This window comes from Piliocolobus tephrosceles, chromosome 4 (genome assembly GCF_002776525.5).
Source record: "Piliocolobus tephrosceles isolate RC106 chromosome 4, ASM277652v3, whole genome shotgun sequence".
Lineage (NCBI taxonomy): Eukaryota > Metazoa > Chordata > Mammalia > Primates > Cercopithecidae > Piliocolobus > Piliocolobus tephrosceles.
The window spans coordinates 170,649,157-170,673,937 of record NC_045437.1 but is presented as its reverse complement, the minus strand read 5'-3'; the positions used below and the strand labels follow the sequence as shown (position 1 = coordinate 170,673,937).

The 24,781-nt window shown below is 37.8% G+C and overlaps 1 protein-coding gene, 1 non-coding gene and 1 pseudogene across 7 annotated transcripts in view; 2 read left to right on the top strand and 1 right to left on the bottom strand.

Moving 5' to 3' along the window:
* Nucleotides 1–24,781, top strand: part of DMXL1 (Dmx like 1) — a 174,868-nt gene that overhangs the window by 49,077 nt on the left and 101,010 nt on the right. For all 6 annotated transcript variants that reach the window (XR_002727748.3, XM_023197351.3, XM_023197327.2 and 3 more), the window contains 8 exons: nucleotides 5,659–5,871; nucleotides 9,846–10,099; nucleotides 10,208–10,892; nucleotides 10,982–11,103; nucleotides 20,866–20,955; nucleotides 21,567–21,669; nucleotides 23,890–24,009; nucleotides 24,298–24,519. Coding sequence is in view for 5 of the 6 variants with exons in the window: in XM_023197351.3 (XP_023053119.2) it covers nucleotides 5,659–5,871; nucleotides 9,846–10,099; nucleotides 10,208–10,892; nucleotides 10,982–11,103; nucleotides 20,866–20,955; nucleotides 21,567–21,669; nucleotides 23,890–24,009; nucleotides 24,298–24,519 (1,809 nt within the window). In the remaining variant the exon portion in view is untranslated. The remainder of the gene's footprint in view (nucleotides 1–5,658; nucleotides 5,872–9,845; nucleotides 10,100–10,207; nucleotides 10,893–10,981; nucleotides 11,104–20,865; nucleotides 20,956–21,566; nucleotides 21,670–23,889; nucleotides 24,010–24,297; nucleotides 24,520–24,781) is intronic.
* Nucleotides 3,210–4,885, bottom strand: LOC111530239 (annotated as a pseudogene).
* On the top strand, nucleotides 15,581–15,688 carry LOC111530959. Its single transcript, XR_002728077.1, has one exon. It is a non-coding gene; the product is annotated as a U6 spliceosomal RNA (small nuclear RNA).

Below are 24,781 nucleotides of genomic sequence, written 5' to 3'. Positions count from 1 at the left end.
TGAGACGGACTCTTGCTCTGTTGCCCAGGCTAGAGTGCAGTGGCGTGATCTCGGCTCACAGCAACCTCTGCCTCCTGGGTCAAGCAATTCTCCTGCTTCAGCCTCCTGAGTAGCTGAGATTACAGGCACCCACCACCACGCCCAGCTAATTTTTTATATTTTTGGTAGAGATGGGGTTTCACCATGTTGACCAAGCTGGTCTCAAACTCCTGACCTTGTGATCTGCCTGCCTCGGCCTCCCAAAGTGCTGGGATTACAGGCAGGAGCCACCGTGCCTGGCCTTTCTTTACTTTTCTTTTAAAAAATAGATTTGGAGAAAATTGTTTACACTCCTTGAGTTCATTCTAGCCTTTACAGTTTAGCAGACACCAGCATGATCCAGGTTTGATTTAATGTGATACTTAAATTTCTGCTTACTTCCATAATTAGGGATTATTTGCAACAACTCACTGGATTTGTACTTCAGTATACTCACTTTTACATTCATATCAAAAGTAACACCAAGGAGCTGGGCGCGGTCGCTCATCCCTGTAATCCCAACATTTTGGGAGGCTGAGATGGGCGGATCACCTGAGGCCAGGAGTTCAAGACCAGCCTGCCCAACATGGTAAAACCCTTTCTCTACCAAAAATACAAAAAAAAATTAGCCGAGTGTGGTGGCAGGCACCTGTAGTCCCAGCTACTTGGGAGGCTGGGGCAGGAGAATTGCTTGAACCTGGGAGGCAGAGGTTGTAGTGAGCTGAGATTACACCACTGCACTCCAGCCTGGGTGACAGAGCAAAACTCCATCTCAAAAAAAAAAAAGTAATACCAAGGAACAAATGCTCTTTTAGCTGAGGTGACTGTCTTGAATGCTTTCCTTGAGCATGAGAAGGGAACCTCAACTTCAGTCTTGATGCTAACAAATAAGCAGTCCATCTTAGAATTAGCTCATTAAAGAGGTTGATAGATCAGTCTATTAAGTAAAAACTAATTGTTGTTGATATTAAGATACATATGTTACTAGTTCCTTTGACATTATGGTGATGACTTTTTTTTTTTTTTGAGATGGAGTCTTGCTCTGTCGCCAAGCTGGAGTGCAGTGGTATAATCAAGGCTCACTGCAACATCTGCCTCCCAAGTTCAACCGATTCTTCTGCCTCAGCCTCCTGAGTAGCTGGAATTACAGGCAGGCACCACCACTCCTGGCTAATTTTTGTATTTTTAGTAGAGTTGATGTTTCAGCATGTTGGCCGGGCTGGTCTCGAACTCCTGACTCATGATCCGCACGCCTCGGCCTGCCAAGGTGCTGGTATTACAGGCGTGAGCCACTGCGTCCAGCCAACTTTTTTTTTTTTTTGCGGATCAGTTTAAAATTTGCTTATTATCAAAATTTGTTATAAATTAAGATATTTCTATTAACAGGGCTACAAATTATAGATGTCATATGAATATTTTTCAGTTTTAAAACATTTATGGTTAAATGAATTATGCTATATGACCTAAAATATACAATTTAATTTCCTTTACAATAGATACATTAAATTTACCACTTAAATATGTTACTAATAATAATAGTGACAAACATGTTGGAAATCTTTTCTTTTACATCACATTGTTATGTGGATTTTTGACAGTAGAAACAAAAATACAGAAATGCAATATATGAATATAACTAAATGCAGAATGGTGACTTTTTTCTCTTCTAGGGTAAAAAGACTTTTTTTCTCTTCTAGTGAAATAGACAGCATAAATAGAAAAAGATTGGTTCATTAGCTTTACAATTTTGCCTAGAAATTATCTATGAATGCATTTTTCCACCTGCTGCTTACCGAAAGTATAAAAAGGGAGTTAAAGGAAAGTTTCCTTGTTGGTTACTACCATAAGAAAGATGCTATATTCTATTTTAGCAGGACCAATATATGGAAAATACCTAAATTTAATGTTGTAAAAAAATGAATTAGTAATGAGATTCTAGCTAAGGAGGGCACTAAATGAGGATTATATATATATATTTATTTGTTATTATTGTTTTTTGAGACAGAGTCTCACTCTGTCACCCAGGCTGAAGTGCAGTGGTGCCATCTCGGCTCACAGCAAACTCCGCTTCCCGGGTTCACGCCATTCTCCTGCCTCAGCCTCCCGAGTGGCTGGGACTACAGGTGCCTACCACCACTCCCAGCTAATTTTTTGTATTTTTAATAGAGGCAGGGTTACACCGTGTTAGCCAGGATGGGCTCCATTTCCTGACCTCGTGATGCACACGCCTTGGCCTCCCAAAGTGCTGGGATTATAGGCGTGAGCCACCGCATCTGGCCAATGTATATTTTAAAAATCCAAAACAAACAAAGGTTGCTATAAAAAAGCTCTGGATGCACTGTAAGCATATAGGTTTTTTTCTTTTTTCATGTGTATTTTTAAACAATGGAAGGATCAACTGTATTAGACTAAATTATGTTATTGGCTGGGTGCAGTGGCTCACGCCTATAATCCCAGCACTTTGGGAGGCCGAGGCAGTGTTGAAGTCAGGAGTTTGAGACCAGCCTGGCCACATGGTGAAACCCCGTCTCTCCTAAAAATACAAAATTGGCCAGGTTTGGTGGTGTATACCTGTAATCCCAGCTACTTGGGAGGCTGAGGCAGGAGAATCGCTTGAACCTGGGAGGCGGAAGTTGCAGTGAGCTGAGATTGCGTCATTGCACTCCAGCCTGGACAGCAAGAGTGAAACTATGTCTCAAAAATAAAATAAAATATAAATATATGTATTTATTACATTATTGTATATGCTTCATTGAATGGCACCTTTGTATTATAATTATCGAAAAAGCAGTTTGCATCATATTATGGCAATTTATCCTCATTGAAAACCTTGCAGTATCCTTTTATTTTGGAATATCCTGTCAACAGTCATACCACCAGGACATGAGTGTATAACAACAAAATGTTCTCTTGCATTAAATTGAGGATATCTGTTCAACGAAAGACAAAAAGGAAAATGTAGGAAATGTACTTAGAGCTGTTATTTCTAAGTGCACAACACCATGGACAAGTCAAGGCATCATAACCTCCATCAAGAACAATAACCAAAAAAAAATTTTGTCAGGCAGTTAAATCATCATTATAGACAAAACTGGTGAAGATTGCTTAGACAGGTTCATCTAACACTGATATCCAAGCTGGCGTTGACAACGAATGCATAACTGGTGGTCAGTAGAGAGTTTAAAAGATCTTCACTTTCTATTGTTCTTTTTCAGGGATCTTGAAGAGTTCTGTTCTAAAATATGTTGTTGAGTTGAGCTTCTCAGTTTGCTTTCTCATTCTCAAACTGATATCGTTTTTCCTCTAATTATTTGCCCTGTGCTTAAATTCCTTTTTGCTCTTGGCACCGTTGGAGCTCAGTTTCATGGTCCTTCAGTTTTTGAACTTTTTTTTTGACCTTCATCTTGAACACCTTCTCTATCTCTGTCTCCATCTTCTTCGTTTTAGCTACATGCTCCCTTCTTTCCTCTTCTGTTTGTGCCTGAGGGCTCTTAGTAAGCTGCACTTTATTCTTCTTGTTACCAACTCCATTGTAAGTCAGCTGCCAGTGTTTTGCTTCTGTAGTTTTCATAGTGGGCATTATCAGGAACATCTTTCAAGTCTTGTATGTGTGTTCTTATCCAACATATTCCTTTGAATTGTAAAATTACAGTGTTCACCATATTCAACATCAGCGACACCCCTAGGATACTGCTTTCCTCTGACTCTCTTGCCATTAACTTCAGTGGTAGTATTACTGCCTACCACAGCAAGAGATAAACAGTCCTTTTTCCTTTTCTTTTTTTTTTTTGAGACAGAGTCTCACTCTGTCACCCAGGCAAACCTGGTGATAGCTGGTTGTCCAGGATAGAACTTTAGTTCAACTTTAAACTTACAGAATTACTCACAGTATAACTTAGTCTGGTGATCTGGAGTCCAGTGGCCGATAGCTCACTGCAACTTACGCCTCCTGGCTTCAAGTGATTCTTGTGACTCAGCCTCCCAAGTAGCTACGATTACAGGCACATGCCACCACGCCCGGCTAATTTTTGTATTTTTAGTAGAGATGGGGTTTCGTCATGTTGACCAGGCTGGTCTCGAACCCCTGGCCTCCAGTGATCTGCCTGCTCCGGCCTCCCAGAGTGTTGGGATTACAGACATGAGCCGCTGCACCCAGCCAGTCCTTTATCTTTTTAACAAGTTTATTTTCTTCATCTTATGTTTTTGGAAATTCATATATTTAATTTTATATTCTTGGATTTCTTTCATTATCTGTTTTTAAACTATTGGCATTTCTCTGGTATCAGCATGTCTACTTTGGCAATAAGTGAGATGATACTCACTTTTTCAAGCAAAAGCTTCATAAACTTAGTATCCAATGGTTTAAGTCCATGTCCTGAAGGAGCAACGAAGTATAAACAACACTGTACCCTGTTATCAGGCATCTGACATCTGTTTTATCATGATTCTCCATTTAGGTGGTCCTCAATTTCCTGTCAGTGTAGTCAGCAACCAACAATTACTATTACCCATTGCAACTCTAAATCCTAGGATATCAACTCTTGTGAGCAGCAACTGAACACCACCTTCTTTGATTAAAACTTTGTGTAGTTCCACCTGCACAATCTTTTTAATTCTGTGAGAAGGATCTGGATACTCTGGAGAATACAAATCTGTGAGGAATAATGAGTTGATTAATGTAAAGTTTCTGAATCCAGATTTACCAACTACCATAAGTATGAATTCCAACCCTCTCTTCACTGATTTTCTGGATATTTGATTTGGGAGATTGGAAAAATCCCACATAGACTTCAGGGTTCTTCTGTTGAGCTACGATGCTGCTGTTGATGCTTCTCTCCTCAGCAGCGAATCTCTTGCTGACTGGCATCTCCTCCCCGCTCCATGACTAGCCCCAGCTGGAAATCTTATTTAGAGATTAAATAAAATGTATTCCAGAGATTTAAAGATAAATATTATAAATTTGTTCAGACCTGTAGAATGTACAACACCAAGAATGAACCCTAAGGTAAACTACAGACTTTGGGTGATAGTGATGTGTCAGTGTGGATTCATCAATTGTAATAAATGTACCACTTTGGTAATGGGTGTTGATAATGTGGGAGGCTGTGCATATATAGGATGGGGAATATGGCTGTACCTTTGAATTTTGCTATGAACTTAAAACTACTCTAAAAAATAGTCTTTAAAAAAATCTCAAAATAGGCCGGGCACGGGGGCTCACGCTTGTAATCCCAGCACTTTGGGAGGCTGAGGCAGGTGGATCACGAGGTCAGGAGATCGAGACCATCCTGGCCAACATGGTGAAACCCTGTCTCTACTAAAAATACAAAAATTAGCTGGGCGTGGTGACACGTGCCTGTAATCCCAGCTACTCAGGAAGCTGAGGCAGGAGAATGGCCTGAACCAGGGAATTTGCAGTGAGCCAAAATCACGCCAGTACACTCCAGCCTGACAACAGAGCAAGACTCTGTCTCAAAAAAAAAAAAAAAAAAAAAAACTCAAAATAAAATTAAAAAGTGAAAGAGAAAGACTTTCAGGCGAACAAAATTTAAATGTAATAGTAATAAAAATATGAAACATGAATGTTTTATATGCTAGAAGATAAAAATTTTAATTTTACAATCTTTTTTTCTCTTACAGACATTCCACTTCTTCCATCTATTACATCTCTGAGTCTAAATGAAAATGAAGAGAAGACTGGACCTTTTGTTGTACACTGGCTAAACAATAAAGAACTGCATTTTACTTTGTCCATGGAAGTTTTTTTACAGCAACTTAGAAAAAGTTTTGAACAACCATCTTCTGAGGCCAGTGTAGAAGATTCTAATCAGGCAGATGTAAAATCTGATGAAGGTAAAACTTTTAAGAAGACAGAAAAATTTAAAGTTTTGTTCAAAATAGCAGACATTTTCATATTAGGGTAAAACTAGCTACTTGTAGGAAATAAACTCCAAAATTGCAATGACGTGATCTAAACATGGACTAGCTCATTTAATAATCTAGTGTAGATATTTCTGTTCCAGGTGGCTTTCTTTCACATGGTTATTTAAGGACTCAGCGTTCTCATTCTTCTGGTTTTGTTAGCCCTTAGGACTTCCCTATATAAAGGACTCTCTGTAGACTGGCAGCATTGTTGTTACCCAGGAGCTCGGTAGAATGCGTGTCTCAAGGTCCACACAGACCCACCAAACCAGAATCTGCAATTTAATGAAATTTCCAGGTGATTTGTATGTACATTAAAGTTTGAGAAGCATTGGAACTAGTACTTTAAATTTCTCTGCCTTTGGCCTTCAGTTGGTATAGAGAGAGAGGTAAAGAGAAAGAAAGCATAGCTGTTTTCTCAGCTACCTTGATTGACACGTATCACTTACACTGTCATTCAGCTGACAAGAACTAGTCACAGGGCCCATGTAATTCCTGACTGTATAGGCTTTATATACTGAGAAATGGGAAGTGAGAAACTGTGGTGGGCAGCTAGCCATGTGTTTTTTTTTTTTTTTTTTTTTTAAGTTTTCTTTTAATGTCAAGATTGTTTGTGATCATTAGGGAAGAAAAATCAAACAAGTATACAGATAGTTATAAAGTTTCCACATTGTTAAGTTTGATAAGTATCCTTCCAGTTTGATTCTTTTCTTATGCTCATACAAACATCTAAATACAGACTCTTAAAAGTTGTACTGTGGGTGCTCATTTTTATACAGAAATAATGTTCTGTACTTTGTTTTTTTTGTTTGTTTGTCTTTTCGAGATGGAGTCTTGCTCTGTCATCCAGGCTGGAGTGCAGTGGTGCAATCTTGGCTTATTGCAGCCTCCACCTCCTGGGTTCAAGCAATTCTCCTGCCTCAGCCTCCTGATTAGCTGGGATTACAGGCACCTGCCACCACGCCTGGCTAATTTTTGTATTTTTAGTAGAGACAGGATTTCACCATGTTGGCCAGGCTGTTTCAAACCCCTGACCTCACGTGATCCACCCACCAGGGCCTCCCAAAGTGCTGGGATTACAGGCGTGAAACACCACGCTCGGCTTGCGAGTAATGGGCAGTTTTTCATTTCATTGTATATAATGGTTGCTGAGTATTCCATGTCTAAGAAAAATGTCTAACAGGTCTTCTATTGATAGACATTTAAATTGATTTAAATTATTTTTCATTATTCTAGGTACAATGACTTGCCTTTTTAATTTTTGTGTGAGTTTTTCTATAACCTTGATTTCTAGGTGTAGAATTTCCAGGGAGTGTACCAATTTTAAATATCAATAACTTCTGACAAATTGCCCTCCAGGAATGTTTTACCAGTTTTTACTTTCTCTTAGTGTATCTAAATATATGCTTTACATCCTTATCAACACTGGATGTTTTCATTGTATTACTTTTTTTTTTTTTTTTTGCCAGTTGATAAGGGGACAATGGACAACTTATTTTACTTTGCATTTTCTTGATGCAAATTAAGCAGAATATCTTTTATTATATTTTAGCCCTTCTGTGACTTGCTTTTTAATACCTTTTATCAAATTTCCTGCTGAGTTTTTTTTTTCTAATTGATTTGTATATCTTGACTTACTTTTTAAATCTGGTAAACAGTCAAAACTTAAAAAAATTGTCTCTTCAGAGAAAGGCTCTATATTGCTAACCAGGAATTGGGGGAGGGTGAGGGGACTGGGATTTTTGAAAGAGGAAAGACTATACATATTTACCTGTATTGATAAGTTGATATACAGTTTATTTTTTATTACTAAGGTGTTGAAGGAAACCTGGAAATTGGCACCATAAATGCATTCCCTTGAAATGGTTTCTTTAAGATGCCATACCAGTTACAAGTCCATACACCTAGAGGATAACTAATGTAGCATACTGAGATTTGGATAAACCTGGTACTTTGGAGAAAGTACAAATTACACTCAAATAATGTATTTTAAAAACAGTCCCGGCCAGGCGCGGTGGCTTATGCCTGTAATCCCAGCACTTTGGGAGGCCAAGGTGGGTGGATCATGAGGTCAGAAGATCGAGACCATCCTGGCTAACATGGTGAAACCCTGTCTCTACTAAAAATACAAAAAAATTAACCGGGTGTGGTGATAGGCACCTGTAGTCCCAGCTAATCGTTAGGCTGAGGCAGGAGAATGGCGTCAACCTGGGAGGCGGAGCTTGCAGTGAGCCAATGTCGCGCCACTGCACTCTAGCCTAGCCTGGGCGACAGAGTGAGACTCCACCTTAAAAAAAAAAAAAAAAAAAACTCAGTCCCAATTATAGTTCCAATTCCAATTCCCTCTTTTTAGCGTGAGCAAAACTGAGGTCCAGAAAAGCAGTGTGTGTTACTGAAGGTTAGCTGAGTGGTTGAATATAGAATATCTAGATCGAGAAGCCAGTTTACTTACTTTCCAGTTGATACTAAGTTTTCTGCCAGTAATCCACTGGCTGAGTCCTGTATGACTACTGATTACTCAGTGAACTCCAGTGACCTTATATTCTGGAGCAAAGTTACTTTTAATGCAGAGCCCATTTCTTATTAATATGAAAATTTATATTTTTCATCTTGAATCCATTTATAAAGATATTTGTGTGTGTGTTTGTACTAGTTGTATTGCTTTTACTAAGGCATTTTATGTTCCTCACACTCAAGGCAAAGAAAACATAATCTGAAGAAAAATATATACTTCTTCAAAATAAAAAGAGTCTTCTTTATTATGTGCATCTGGGCATATTGTACAGTACTTAATGGCTCAAGTGGATCAAAGTACCAGTTTGATGTTGATCCACTGAATAAAATCTCATTCATATTTGATGACTGAACTAACTCTTTGGGGGTTGTGATAGATTGAACCATTCTGGTGATATCCCCAGATCTCACTAAATAAGAAAAGGCTCTACACCAGAATATATAACAGTTGATCTGGCTATAAATTATATCTATAGGCTCTTTATTATTATAAGGTGGCGAAAGAGGCCCCTTCTTGAGCACATGGTTAATAAAAGTATTGTTGTCTATAGATTGCTGGATTGATTTTGTGTTGTTATAATGAAGATAAGGTACATACCACTGTCAGATTAAGAAACTTCCATAACTTGGCCAGGCGTGGTGGCTCATGCCTGTAATCCCAGTACTTTGGGAGGCCGAGGCAGGTGGATCATGAGGTCAGGAGTTCAAGACCAGCTTGACCAAGATGGTGAAACCCCATCTCTACTAAAAAGTACAAGAATTAGCCGGGCACAGTGGCAGGCACCTGTAATCCCAGCTACTTGGGAGGTTGAGGCAGAATTGCTTAAACCCGGGCAGCAGAGGTTGCAGTGAGCCGAGATCACGCCACTGTACTCCAACCTGGACGAGAGTAAGACTGAGTCTCACTAAAAAAGAAACTTCCACAACTTGTCTCAGTTGTTCAAATAATGGAGCAAGTTCCTTTTCTGGGTTGACAATTAGTCCTATATTGGCATTGCTGCTGGCTATGGAACTCAACACCAAAGGTAAGCAATTAAATTGGACTACTTGGTAGGTGTTATAGTAACAAATGATACTTCTATTTTTTGAAAGTCCCAAGTTTTCTCCTTTCGTCTGTGCAAGGGCAAAAGTAGATAAGAAACTAGATCTCAAAGCATGCTGTGGAGCATTATCATTAAGCATTGCGTTTACTGGTTTATTATAAAGGATATTGCAAAGGATACAGATAAAGAGATGTGTAGGGTAAGGTTTGGTGGAAGGGGTATGGAGCTTCCGTGCTTTCCTTAGGCATGAGACCTCCATGTATTCAGCTATCCAGAAGCTCGGTAATTCTTAATTTACAGTAAAAGCCTGATTGTATTTACTTGGTTTATGAACTCTTTTGCTTATAGAAACGGATGATGGTGTTGAAGATCTGAAAATAAATCCTGAAAAGAAGGAATTAGGCTGTGACAAAATGGTACCAAATTCAAGTTTTACGTCATTATCGTCAGCTGCCATTGATCATCAGATTGAAGTACTTCTGTCTGAATGGAGTAAAAATGCAGATATGCTATTTAGTATTCATCCAATGGATGGTTCTTTGCTAGTTTGGCATGTGGATTGGCTGGATGAATACCAGCCTGGTATGTTTCGTCAAGTACAGGTACTACTGTTATTTCTGGAGAACTACTTTCTTGTTTATGTGGGTATTGTTTTCTGATGCCTCTTTATATAATTTTGTATGTTCTAACACTTGCTTTCTTAATTCTAGGTGTCCTTTGTTTCCAGAATTCCAGTAGCTTTCCCCACAGGTGACGCAAACTCTCTCTGTAAAAGCATAATGATGTATGCCTGTACCAAGAATGTTGACTTGGCTATTCAGCAAGGGAAACAGAAACCTTCTGGCCTCACCCGTTCCACATCAATGCTTATTTCTTCCGGTCACAATAAATCATCTAATAGTTTAAAATTAAGTATTTTTACTCCTAATGTTATGATGATTTCAAAACATGCTGATGGTTCTCTGAATCAGTGGCTGGTCAGTTTTGCTGAGGAATCTGCTTTTTCTACTGTTCTCAGTATTTCCCACAAATCCAGATATTGTGGTCATCGTTTTCATCTTAATGATTTAGCTTGCCACTCAGTATTACCATTGTTGCTGACAACATCACACCATAATGCATTAAGGACACCAGATGTTGATAACCCAAAGCAACCTTTTGATGCTCTAAATACTGAAGAATGCTCTTGGACACAACAAAATAAAAGCACTGTTGATGTGGCATTTCAGGATCCCAATGCAGTTTACAGTGAGCTTATTCTTTGGAGGGTTGACCCAGTCGGGCCATTGTCTTTTTCTGGAGGAGTTTCTGAGCTTGCCCGGATTAATTCTCTTCATGTTTCTGCCTTTTCCAATGTGGCATGGCTGCCCACTCTTATACCCAGTTATTGTCTGGGTAAGTATTCTGGTTTTTATTTCAGTAATTTAGATTTGCTGACATTATCATTAAAGGGCAAAATTTTAATATTTGTAAATACTTTCTAGGTGCATACTGCAACTCTCCTAGTGCATGCTTTGTAGCCAGTGATGGACAATATCTGAGATTATATGAAGCAGTTATTGATGCTAAGAAACTTTTATCTGAGCTTTCTAACCCTGAAATTTCTGTAAGTAATGTCTTTTAAAACAGCTTAAGTATGTAATGTTATGTTTTTAGATAGTTTATATTTTTTGGGTATGTTCTAGAATTGTGACCTATAATTTGTAATAAGCATTTGTATCTTTGTTTTATTTTTCACATTTGTGTTGTACTCTTACAATGATTCTAAGCTCCTTTAAAAGGAAACCATTTCTTTCACTCTTTGAAAGAAAGTAGAGTCTGGTCTCCTAAAATATGTTTCTGTAACACTTCTTTGCTCGTAGATAAATGAGGACTACTTACAGTATAATGTAGAAGTTATATCAGCCCATCTGCAATTATTTTATAGGCCAGAGGAGCTGGAACAACAGGAATAGAATTTTTATCTTAAGCATGAAAAGAAAGAGCCCTTAGCTTGGTTACGATACAGACAAGAGTTCTTTCAGTATTGTTGCAAGGCTTTTGCCTTATGACAGGCCACATTTGTTCTCATACCCACCTAATAACAACCTTCTAACTGCATTGTCTTGGAACATCCAACAAGCAAGCATTTCCACTTTTCTGGTTTTGGTTCTTTTGGTATCTCCAGAGGTAGCCTTCAGCTGTACCAGGCTTTCTATTTAGGAGATTCAAGCCATCTCCCTGACTGCCAATTAATGTATTTGTTAATGCTCGGCTTACAAAGTTGCATAAATGTCAGTGATCTGTTCCAATCCTGTTTTTTTCTGTAAGTTAATTTTAATGCATAACTTGGCAGAACACAAGGTTTTCCAAAACATGTATATAGTGTTACAGTAGAAATGTATATATTTTTGGGGGGGGGGTCTTCTATTTATCAGGCATTTTTAAGTAATGGGAATTTAGATGTGAAGAAAACAGGTAAAAATTTGTATTGTAGAGCTTATATTCTGGTGAAGGGAGATAGGAAGAAAACAGATAAAAATATATTAATTAAAAAATACTATGGAGAGAAACAGTGTTACAGAAGAATTAAGGATTGCCAAGGAAGTTGCTGGTCAGGGAAAATTTCACAGAAAAAGTACCATTTGAGTAAAGATCTGAAGATGTGGGAACTAGATATGTAGATATTTGTTAAAGGGAGAGTGATTTGGGAAAAGGGACAACTGGTTCAGAGATCCCAAGGCCACAGCATGTTTGGTGTGTGATATGGTTTGGCTCTGTGTCCCACCCAAATCACATCTTGAATTATAATCCCCACGTGTTGAGGGAGGGCCCTGGGTGGGAGGTGATTGGATCATGGGGGCACTTCTCCCATTCTGTTCTCGTGAGGGTGAGGGAGTTCTCACAAGATCTGATGGTTTTAAAAGTGGCAGTTTCCCCTGCGCATATGCTCTCTCCTGATACCTGTGAAGAAGGTGCTTGCTTCTCCTTTGCCTTCTGCCATGATTGTAAGTCCTGAGGCCTCCTGAGCCATGTAGAATTGTGAATCAATTAAACTAATTTATAAATTACCCAGTCTGAGGTATTTCTTTATAGAGTGTGAAAACAGCCTAATACAGATAATTGGTACCAGGAGTGGGGCACTGCTATAAGGATAACCCAAAAATGTGGAAGCGACATTGCAACTGGGTAACACGCGGAAGTTGGAATGGTTTGGAGGGCTCAGAAGAAGACAGGAAGATGTGGGGAAGTTTGGAACTTCCTAGAGACTTGTTGAATGACTTTGACCAAATTGCTGATCATGATATGGACAATGAAGTTCTGGCTGAGGTGGTCTCTGATGGAGATGAGGAACTTACTGGGATCTGGAGCAAAGATCACTCATGTTATGCTTTAGCAAAGAGACTGGTGGCATTTTGGCCCAGCTTTAGAGATCTGTGGAACTTTGAACTTGAGAGAGATGATTTCGGTTATCTGGCAGAAGAAATTTCTAAGCAGCAAAGCATTCAAGAGATCACCTGCCTTATTCTGAATGCATTCAGTTATATGTGTTTACAAAGAGATGGCTTGAAATTGAAATTTATGTTAACTTACGTTTAAAAGGGAAGCAGAGCATAAAAGTTTAGAAAATATGCAGCCTGACCCTGTGGTAGAAAAGAAAAACCCATTTCTGGAGAAGAATTCAAGGGCTACAGAAATTTAATAAGTAACCAGGAGCTGAATGTTAATAGCCAAGACAATGGGGAAAATGTCTCCGGGGCATGTCAAAGATCTTCATGGCAGCCCCTCCCATCAGAGGTTCAGAGGCCCAGGAGTGAAAGTGGTTTCATGGGTCAGGCCCAGGACCCAGCTGCTCTGTGCAGCCTTGGGATTCAGTGCCTTTCCTCCCAGCTGCTCTAGCTCCAGCCATGGCTAAAAGGGGCCATGGTACAGCTCGGGCTTTTGCTTCAGAGAGTGCAAGCCCTAAGCCTTGGTGGCTTCCACATGGTGTTCGGCCTGTGGGTGAGCAGAATATGAGAGTTGAGGCTTGGCAGCAACCACCTAGATTTCAGAGGATGTATGGAAACAGCTGGATATTCAGGCAGAGGTCTGCAGCAGAGGCAAAGCCTTCATGGAGAACTTCTGCTGAGGCAATGCAGAAGGAGAATGTGGAGTTGGAGTGTCCCACAGAGTTCTACTGGGGCCTGCTTCATGGAACTGGGAGAAGAGGGCCATCATCCTCCAGACCCCAAAAAGGTAGATCCACTGACAGCCTGCACCATGTGCCTGGAAAAGCCATAAGCACTCAACACTAGCCCATGAAAGCAGCCACAGGCATTGTACCCTGCAGAGCCACGGGGGCAGAGCTTCCCAAGGCCGTGGGAACCCACCCCTCTGTCAGTGTGCCCTGGATGTAAGACATGTAGTCAAAGGAGATTTTGGAGCTTAAGATTTAATGACTGCCTGGCCAAGTTTCAGACTTACATGGAGCCCATGGCCCCTTTGTTTTGGCCAGTTTCTCCTATTTGAAACAGAACATTTACCCAATGCCTGTGCTCCCATTGTATCTTGGAAGTAACCAACTTGTTTTTGATTTTACAGGCTCGTAGGCAGAAGGGACTTCCCTTGTCTCAGATGAGACTTTGGACTTGGACTTTTGGGTTAATTCTGGAAGGAGTTAAGACTTTGGGGAACTATTGGGAAGGCATGATTGGTTTTGGAATGTGAAAAGGGGATTTGGGAGGGGCTTGGGTGAATTGATACGGTTTATTGCTGTGTGCTCCCCCACATCTCATCTCGCATTGTAATTGCACATGTCAAGGGAGGCACCTGATAGGAGGTGATTGGAACGTGGGGGCCGTTTCCCTCATGCTGTTTGCCTGATAGTGAGCAAGTTCACACAAGATCTGATGGTTTTAAAAGTGGCAGTTTCCCCTGCATGCTTTTTTCCTGCCACCTTGTGAAGAAGGTCTTACTTCTCCTTCACCTTCTACCATGATTGTAAGTTTCCTGAGGCCTCCCCTGTCATGCAGAACTATGAGTCCGTTAAACTTTTATTTATAAATTACCCAGTCTCAAGTATTTATTTATAGCAGTGTGAAAACGGACTAATACAGTATGTAAAGGAATAGCAATAAGGCCACCGTGGCTAGAGAAGAGCATGTGAGGTGGAAAATAGGGATAAAGTCAGAAAGTTAGCCTGGCCAGGTCATATGAAGGCTGATAGGCCATTGTAGTTACTTCAGCTTTTACTCTGAATAACATGGAAACCACAGAAGAGGTATGAAATGATTTAAGTTTTAAATGATTCCTCTGGTGGCTGTATAGATTAGACATGGGATGCAGAAGTGGATCCAAAGAGACCAATTTAGGAACCAATTATAGTAGTCTAGGAGAGGGAAAAAAGGAGCTTAGAATGTAGCTAGTGGTAATGGCAGAGATAATAAGAATGGCCAAATTCAAGATGTTGTTTAGAACATTGAATAACTCTGATGAACTGGATACGGTATGTGTGTGAGAAAAAAAGGGGACTCCCAAGATTCGTAATTGAATATTAAGAAGAATAGAATTGCTGTAAATTGAGATGTGGAAGAATGTAGAAGTAACAGGTTTTGAGGGACAGGGAAATTCAAGAGTCTGGCTTTGATCATGTTAATTTTGAGATGCCTGTTTGACAGCCAAAAGACATAGTAGGTTAGTATCTGGAGTTCAGAGGGAGGTCTGGCCTGAAGATATGCAATAGTTGTCAGCATATAAATTTAAAGTTGTGGAAGTGGGTGAGATTGTCAAGGGTGAGACTATAGTTAGAAAACAGAAGTGTTAGGCCAGGAGTGATGGCTCATGCCTGTAGTCCCAGCTGTTTTGGAGGCCAAGGCAGGCGGATCACTTGAGGTCAGAGGTTTGAGACCAGGTTGGCCAACATGGTGAAGCCCCATCTATTAAATATATAAAAATAAGCCAGATGTGGTGACAGGAACCTATAGTCTCAGCTACCTGGGAGGCTGAGGCAGGAGAATCGCTTGAACCTGGGAGGCAGAGGTTGCAGTGAACCAAGATCACACCACTGCACTCCAGCCTTGGACAACAGAGAGAGACACCATCTTAAGAAGTGATAGATTGAATGTGTGCTCACTTTAGCAGCACCATATACTAAAATTGGAATAATACAGAGAAGATGAGCATGGCTCCTGGGCAAGGATGACATGCAAATTTGTGAAGTGTTCTGTATTTCTCCAGAAGAGACTGGGGACCTATATTCAACATTGTTAAAGAAGAAAAAGTCTTCAACCAAGAATTTCATATCCAGCCAAACTAAGCTTCCTAAGTGAGAAGAAATAAGACCCTTTTTAGATAAATGTTGAGGGAGTCTGCCTTACAAGAGGTCTTGAAGGGAGTAGTAAATGTTGAATGGAAAGATCACTACCACCTGATATAAAAACACACTTAAATACACAGACCAGTAACACTATAAAGCAACCACACATACAAGCCAGCATAATAACCAGCTCACAACACAATAACACAATCAGATCCACACATATCAGTGCTAACCTTGAATGTAAACAGGCTTAATGCTCCACGTACACGGTATAGAGTGGCAGACTGAATTTTAAAAATCAGTGGTATGTGGTCTTCAAGAGACCCATCTCACATGTAATGATACCCATAGGCTCAAAATAAAGGCATGGAGAAAAATCTACCAAGTAAATGGAAATCAGAAAAAAGCCAGGTTGCCATCCTGATTTCAGACAAACCAGACTCTAAACCAACAAAGATTTAAAAAAGACAAAGAAAGGCATTACACAATGATAAAGGGTTCAATTCAACAAGAAGACCTAACTGTGGTAAATATACATGCAACCAACACAGGAGCACCCAGATTCGTAAAGCAACTTCTTAGAAACCTACACAGAGACATAGACTCCCACATAAGTTGGGAGACTTCAACACTTCACTGTCACTATTAGATCATGTAGGCAGAAAATTAACAGATATTCAGGACCTGAACTCAACATTGGACCAAATGTATCTGACAGAGTGCTGCAGAACTGTCCACCCAAAACAACAGAATAGATATTCCTCTCATTGCCACATGGCACATACTCTAAATTGGACCACATAAATGGATATAAAACAATCCTCAGCAAATGCAGAAGAACCCAAATCATACAAAACACACCGTTGGACCACAGTACAATAAAAATAGAAGTCAGGATTTAAAAAATAGCTTAAACCAGGCAATTACATGGATATTAAAAACATGCTCCTGAGTGACTTTTGGGTAAACAGTGAAATTAAGGCAGAAACCAAGAAGTTCTTTGAAAGTAATGAGAATAAAGATACAACATGCCAGAATCTCTGGGACACAGCTAAGGCAGTGTTAAGGGGGAAATTTATAGTACTAAATGCTCACATCAGAAAGTCAGAAAGATCACAAATTAATAACCTAACATCACAACTGAAAGAATTAGAGAAGGAAAAACAAATCAACCCCAAAGCTAGCAGAAGATAAGAAATCATCAAAATCAGAGATGAACTGAAGGAAATTGAAACACAAAATACCATTCAAAAGATCTACAATTCCAGGAATTGGTTTCTTGAAAAAAATTAATAAGACAGATACATTTCTAACTAAGAGAGAGAAAATCCAAATAAACCCAGTTAGAAATTACCAAGGGGATGTTACCACTGACTCCTACAGAAATAAAAACAATAATCAGAAACTACTACAAACACCTGCATGGACACAGACTACAAAACCTACAAGGGATGGATAAATTCCTGGACACATACCCCCTCCTAAGACTGAACCAGGAAGAAATTGATTCCCCAAACAGACCAATACGAGCTCCAAAATTGAATCAGTAATTAATAGCCTACCAACCGAAAAACCCAGGATCTGAGGGATTCATAGCTGAATTCCACCAGATGCACAAAGAAGAGCTGATACCATTCCTACTGAAACTATTCCAAAAAATTGAGGAGGAGAGACTCCTCCCCAACTAATTTTTTGAGGCCAGCATTATCCTGATACCAAAACCTGGCAGACACACACAAAAAGAAAGCCCAGTATCCTCTGTGAATATCGTTGCAAAAATCTTGACAAAATACTGGCAAACCAAATGCAGCAGCACATCAGAAAGCTAATTCACAATGATCAAGTAGGCTTAATTCCCAGGATGCAAGTTTTGTTCAGCATACGAAAATTAAATATGACTTATCACATAAGGAGAACTGAAGACAAAAAACACATAATTATTTAGATAGACACAGAAAAGGCTTTTGATAAAATTTGGCATTCCTTCATATTAAAAACTCTCCATATACTAAGTGTTGAAGAACATACCTCAGAATAATAACAGCCATCTTTGACAAACTCACAGCCAACATCATACCGAATGGGCAAAAGCTGGAAGCATTCCCCTTGAAAACTGACACAAGGCAAAGATTCCCTCTCTTACCACTCCTGTTCAACATTTTATTGGAAGTGCTGGCCAGAGCAATCAGGAAAGAGGAATAAAGGGCATCTAAATAGGAAGACAGGAAGAAAAACTATCACTGTTTGTACATGACATGTTTCTATATCTAGATAACCCTATGTCTTGGCCCAAAGGCTCCTAGATCTAATAAACAGCTTCAGTAAAGTTTCAGGATACAAAAATCAATATACAAGAAATCACTGGCATTCCTATACGCCAACAACAGCTAAGCTGAGAACCAATTCAGGAAGACAGTCCCATTCCCAACTGCCACAAAAAGAATAAAATACCTAGGAATACAGCTATCCATGGGGGGTGAAAGATCTCTACAATGAGAATTACAAAACACTGCTCAAATAAATCAGATAAGACACAAACACATGGGAAAAAGATCCTTTGTTGATGGATAGGAAGAATCAGTATCATTAAAATGGCCATACTGCCCAAAGCCATTTACAGATTCAATGCTATTCCTATCAAATTACCAACAACAATCTTCACAGAACTAGAGAAACCTATTTTAAAAGTCATATGGAACCAAAATAAGAGCCTTTGTAGCCAAGGCAATGCTAAAAAAAAAAAAAAAAAAAGCTTTGAGGTATCATGTTACCTGACTTCAAACTGTACTACAGGGATACAGTAACCAAACAGCAGAGTAGTGGTACAAAAACAGGCACATTGACAATGGAACACAATAGAGAATCCAGATATAAGACCACACACCTACAACTCTCTGATCTTTGACAAACCTGACAAAAGCAATGGGGAAAGGATTCCCTATTTAATAAATGGTGCTGGCAGAATTGGCTAGCCATATTCAGAAAATTGAAACTGGATCCCTTCCTTGTATCATATACAGAAATCAACTCAAGATGGATTAAAGACTTAAATGTAAAACCTAAAACTCTAAAAACGCTGGAAGACAATTCTAGGCAATACCGTTCTGGACATAGGAATGGGCAATGATTTCATGACAAAGACATCAAAAGCAATAACAACAGAGTAAGTAGACAACCTACAGAATAGGAGAAAGTATTTGTAAACTATGCCTCTGAGAAAGATCTGAATATCCAACATCTGTAAGGAACTGAAACAAATTTACAAGAGAAAAACAGCAACATCAAAAAGTGGATAAAGGACATGAGCACTTTTCAAAAGAAGATATACATGTGGCAACAAACATGATAAACTGAATATTACTGATCATTAGAGAAATGCAAATAAAAACCGCAGTGTGACACTATCTCACACCAGTCAGAATGGCTATTATGAAAAAAAAAACAAAAAACAAAAAACAAAAAAAACAGATGCTGGTGAGGTTGCAGTGAAAAGGGAACACACACTGTTGATGGGAGTATAAATTAATTCAGCCATTGTGGAAGCAGTACTGTGATTCCTCAAAGAGCTAAAAACAGAACTGCCTTTCGACCCAGCAATCCTGTTACTGGCTATGTACCCAGAGGAATATAAATCATTCTGTGATAAGGGCATATGCATGCGAATATTCATTGCAGCATTATTCACAATAGCAAAGACAGAATCAACCCAAATGCCCAAGAGTGACAGAGAGTGACAGATTGGAATAAGAAAATGTGGTGTGGGCGGGTGCGGTGGTTCACGCCTGTAATCCCAGCACTTTGGGAGGCTGAGGAGGGCGGATCACGAGGTCAGGAGATCAAGACCATCCTGGCTAACATGGTGAAACCCCGTCTCTACTAAAAAAAATACAAAACATTAGCAGGGCGTGGTGGCAGGTGCCTGTAGTCCCAGCTACTTGGGAGGCTGAGGCAGGAGAATGGCGTGATCCCGGGAGGCGGAGCTTGCAGTGAGCCGAGATCGCTCCACTGCACTCCAGCCTGGGCGGCAGAGTGAGACTCTGTCTCAAAAAAAAAAAAAAAGAAAATGTGGTACATGTACACCATGGAATACTGTGCAGCCATAAAAAAGAATGAAATGATGTATTTTGCAGGAACTTGGGTGGAGCTGGCATTCATAAAGCAACTTCTTTATGGAGGCCATTCTTTAAGGAGGCCATTATCCTTAGCAAACTAACACAGGAATGGAAAACCAGATACTGCATGTTCTCACTTATAAGTGGGAGCTAAATGATGAGAACTTATGAACCCAAAGAATGGAACAACAGACACTGGGGACTTCTTCAGGGTGGAAGGTGGGAGGAGGGAGAGGACCAGAAAAAATAACTGTTGGGTAGTAGGCTTAGTACCTGGATGATGAAATAATCTGTACAACAAAGCCCTGTGACATCAGTTTACCTGTATAACACACTTGCACACGTACTCCCAAACCTATAGTGAAAGTTAAAAAAAAGAGTGAATGCTGGAAAGCTCTGTTAAAAGTAGGGTGGAAATACAAGGGTGAATGTGGCGTATAATGGAAGGCAAAAGAAAAAAGTATTTCAAAGAGGGAAAAGGAATGATTACCAAGATCAGATGCTGCTAATAAAGCAAGTACTGTAAAGATTTGAAAATAGACCACTGAATTTAGCAGTGTGACCTTAACTAAAGCAGTCAGGACATGAATGGCTCAAGAAATCAGCATACTTGAATAGTATGGAATCTTGTTTCTTTAGCTCTATCCTTCCTACCTCAAAATTAATGTTTAAAAATCACTAATTATTAGAACATTTCTAGGAGATTGAAATCAGTTTTTCACATTTATTGATATAATTTTTTTCCCTTAACGGTTATCAAGCATTGCTTTTGTTTTTCTCTGTACCAACTGAGCTGTAATGCTTTTTCATTTGTGTGTTACTTCCTATAAAGACTAAAGACCTAGAATTTTTATAGTTGAAAGGGACTATATTTAAGCCCACTTGAATTTTATTGTTATTTTTCTGTTATGCCTGAAATTTTGTTACTCTTATTTGCATGTGAATTGTTTAGTAAATTATCAATTTTTTAAAAAAACAGAAATATGTTGGTGAAGTCTTCAACATCGTCAGTCAACAATCAACAGCCAGGCCAGGATGCATTATTGCATTAGATACCATCACCAAACTTGTAAGTATTAATTTTGGGGGGGAGGTATATTTAAAAAAGTTTGTGAAAGCATTTTGCATAAAATCTATATATTAATGTAATTGGATAATTTGCTATATATTTACAGGTAAAGTAGATTCAGTAATTAACTCATCACGTAATAGATAACATACTATTGTATATTTTACTTTCTAGACTTCAGACTAGAAAACAAATTATAATGCTCATTACTATATTCACAACCAAATACATTTTCAAACTTTGACTCAAACATATTATAAAAATATTATCATATTACCATTAGATTTAATAAAATGGAGTTAGGTTCCTCATCCTTGGTTATGAAAATCACTGGAAAGAAAACTAGTTTCCAATTTGTGGCTAAATAAAAGACTGGTGGATATTATTTCTTACTTACAAAGACTCGTTGTAATGAAAGCAAGTCATCTTGACCTAAATTTTTATATTCATCTGTTTAATCTAATGGAGGTACCATACACTTACGTTCTGCTGAATGTTTGACTTCTTATTCTGCCTTTAAACATCTCATTATGAAGTATTATTTTTCTGGCTATTTAGCATTGGGTAAATAACACATAGATCAACTTATGTTGATATTTATTTATATTCAGCATGGGAGAAAAACCCAACTGCTTCATGTTTTTCAAGAAGACTTCATTTTGAATAACATTGAGAAGAAAAGCCTTGGCAAAGACAACATTTCATCTAATGCAGGTAAGGAAGAAGTGTTTATGGAATGAGAAATACTATGTACAGTGTGTTAGGCAGTTAATAAAGATGAATTGGTAAAATGCTTTACATTGTCTGTTCGAAGTAAAAATTGTTTGGAGTAGGTTTATTAAATATTTATCATAAATGTGAGTATCTTTTTATTCTTAACCAGGTAGGAAATATGAACAAAATTAAAGGGGCATCTTGGTTTTATGTTTTTTAAACTGCATAATAGAAATGCTTTATTATTAACATGTGAGAGCTTTTTGCATGGATGGGGTCCTACCTATCCATTTGGATATTATGGACCTCCTGCCTTTTGAAAATTTGTAATTTAAAGAAGTAGCTTAAAATTTCAAGCTAGAAAGTCCTTAATTTAAAAACTAATTGTCTTAATTAATATTTTTATAGTAAAACAGGTTTTAAAATGTTGTTAAACTCCTCTCATCAACATTAATTATTACTTTACATGAAAGCACACTGAATAAAATAAAGCTAAAATCCCTTGGTCATCACTTGAGATTACAGAGCCAAACCAGACTCAAAAATGGCATTCTTGAGGATCAAAATCTTATAAATCAATTATACAGTATGTGCCCATTACACAATGAAGTTATCAAGATTCAGATGTTAAATATCTTCTGTATTTGTTCAGACTTTTTTCTTCTCTTGTATATCATGTCTTTCTGCCACCTTTTCCATTTTTCTTCTTTTATGAGAAGTACTCCTTAGAGTTCTGCACTTTTATGTTGACATCTAATTTCTTACCATTGCTTTTCGTCTTCTATCAGTTTTCCCCGAATTAATGAGCTGTGCAAATACACTTTATGTGTTTTTTTAACTCTGAACATGGTGGAAATATGCTAAAAATGGGGATTAAAGATAACAGACATAGGAGATAGGATTATTTATTGTATAAACAAAAATATCCTTTCTTTTCATATTAAAATATTAACATGTTAATATTGTTAACAATTTAAGTCTCTTTAAAACTTTTAAAAGAGGTTACTCTATTTGTATAAGGTTGAGATTTTCTATGATCTTCATGTGTTCCAACATTTTCTTTTTTCAGATTCTTGAATTTTTAATGTATTATTTTTTCTCTTTAAGGCTATGATTTTTCTTAAAATATTCAGGAAATTTTTACTTTTACCCAGAAACTATTATGTTCATTATTAGAGTTTCCTAGAAAATACCTAAGGAATTATGATTTCATTTCTTTTGCTCTATTATGAAGAAGAAAAATGTTTTACAAATATTTTCATTATTGGAGCATTTTTTGTTGTTAGTGAAATTATCAAAACTAGGATTGATTTCTTTTTTCTTTTGTTATAATCTTTATCCTTTCTTTTCTCTTAATTTCTGTATTTTGGATGCCTAACTTAGAATACATTACCAAAGTTACCTTTTCATTTAGTCTGTCAATACAAGGTGATTTAAAACTTTATGGTTACCGTTTTTTATTTTTTTCCTATGCAGATTTATAAAAGGGCAAAGTCTTTGTACCCTTCTATACCTGCTTTCTCATGTTTTACATGTTCTGTGATTTATTTTGTTTTTATACTGTAATTTTCATTTACCTAATTGTGCACATAGTGAATAATAACTTATAATGAAGAAAAGTTGGATTAAAATCTCTTGTTAAAAAGGTTTTTTCAGGCAATAAATAAATCATTGATTTTTTCTGATGTATTTTAAAAAGATATATTTATTTTGAGCAACTCGTGTGCTGTTTAAACTGTGCAATTTGGGCGAAGACAAATTTTCTTGAATGATATGTTTTATAATGAATACTTATAATTTGACCATTGGATAAATATCATGAAGTCATCATCCGTTATGGACCTCACTCATTTGAAAAATGTTTGGCACCACCATTTCATCATGATGTGTTGAGTTTAAGTATATATTGCATAGTTCCTATCTGTTTAGAAATTTTCTACTTCATATGGTTTAATCTTTGTGAACAATTTGATGAGGGTGATGGTAAACCTGTCAATTCAAACATGAAATAGCATACATATTATTGTAAAAATTTTAAGTTAATACAAATTCATATGGTGAAGGACTTGAATATATTTTATAATACCACTTGTATTTGAAGCCTTAGGTAGAAGTTTTTAATTTTCTTTTTTTTAAAGTCCAATTATTTTAACTTGGCATATTTAGCAAGTTGTCTCTTTTATACATATTAACAGTGAAAAATATCGTTAATACCAACAGGCAGCTCACCTAATGGATTTTCTGAGAAGTTCTACCTAATTGTCATAGAATGCACTCAAGATAACCGTTCACTATTACACATGTGGAATTTACATCTAAAATCAATTCCTGTCTCATTAGGTAAGTCTTTTGTGTGTGTGTTTAACTTTAATAGGCGTAAGTTAACAAATTACACAAAATTAGATAATTTGGTACATATTTCTTAAAGCCATTCTCATTAAATGGTGATAACTGTAGATTATTCAATTAATTCAAAAAGCTTTTCTTATTTTCTTTGTGTGAAGAATCATATTTATATATTTACTATTTTATCTTTTACAAGGCAGTTTCGGATTGTGAAGTGTAGCAATCATAATATTTATAGGGTTCCCCTGCCTCAGTTTTTGGTTCTTTTCTTATGTTTTATAGATGAAAAAGTAGATACAAAATTATCTGAAGCAGTTTGGCAGCCAGAAGAACATTATTCTTCTTCTCCAGAGAAGATCCTATCTCCTTTTTCACAAAAGTATCAGGCTTGCAGAGCAAATCTCCAGAGTACCAGCAAGTTGACTCTGTTTTCAGAAATGGTTTATAGCCAAGAATTGCATTTGCCAGAAGGAGTTGAGATAATAAGTATTAAGCCATCAGCAGGTTTGTAAATTTTATGAAAAGAGACTAATTTTGTAACACATGAGTATTTACCAGGTATTTAAAAATAGGTGCTACAACTGCCTCTTAAATCCACACAGAACCAGAAATGGAAATAATAGTATTCAAGTACCCTAAATTGAAGACTTGCAGTTCTCATTATGTTTTCAGATTACTCTGACATTTATCACCCAGTTCTAGTCTTAAATATTGATTTCTAAAACAAATTTTATTTGTCTTTTTGGGAAGACAAAGGGACAGTTTC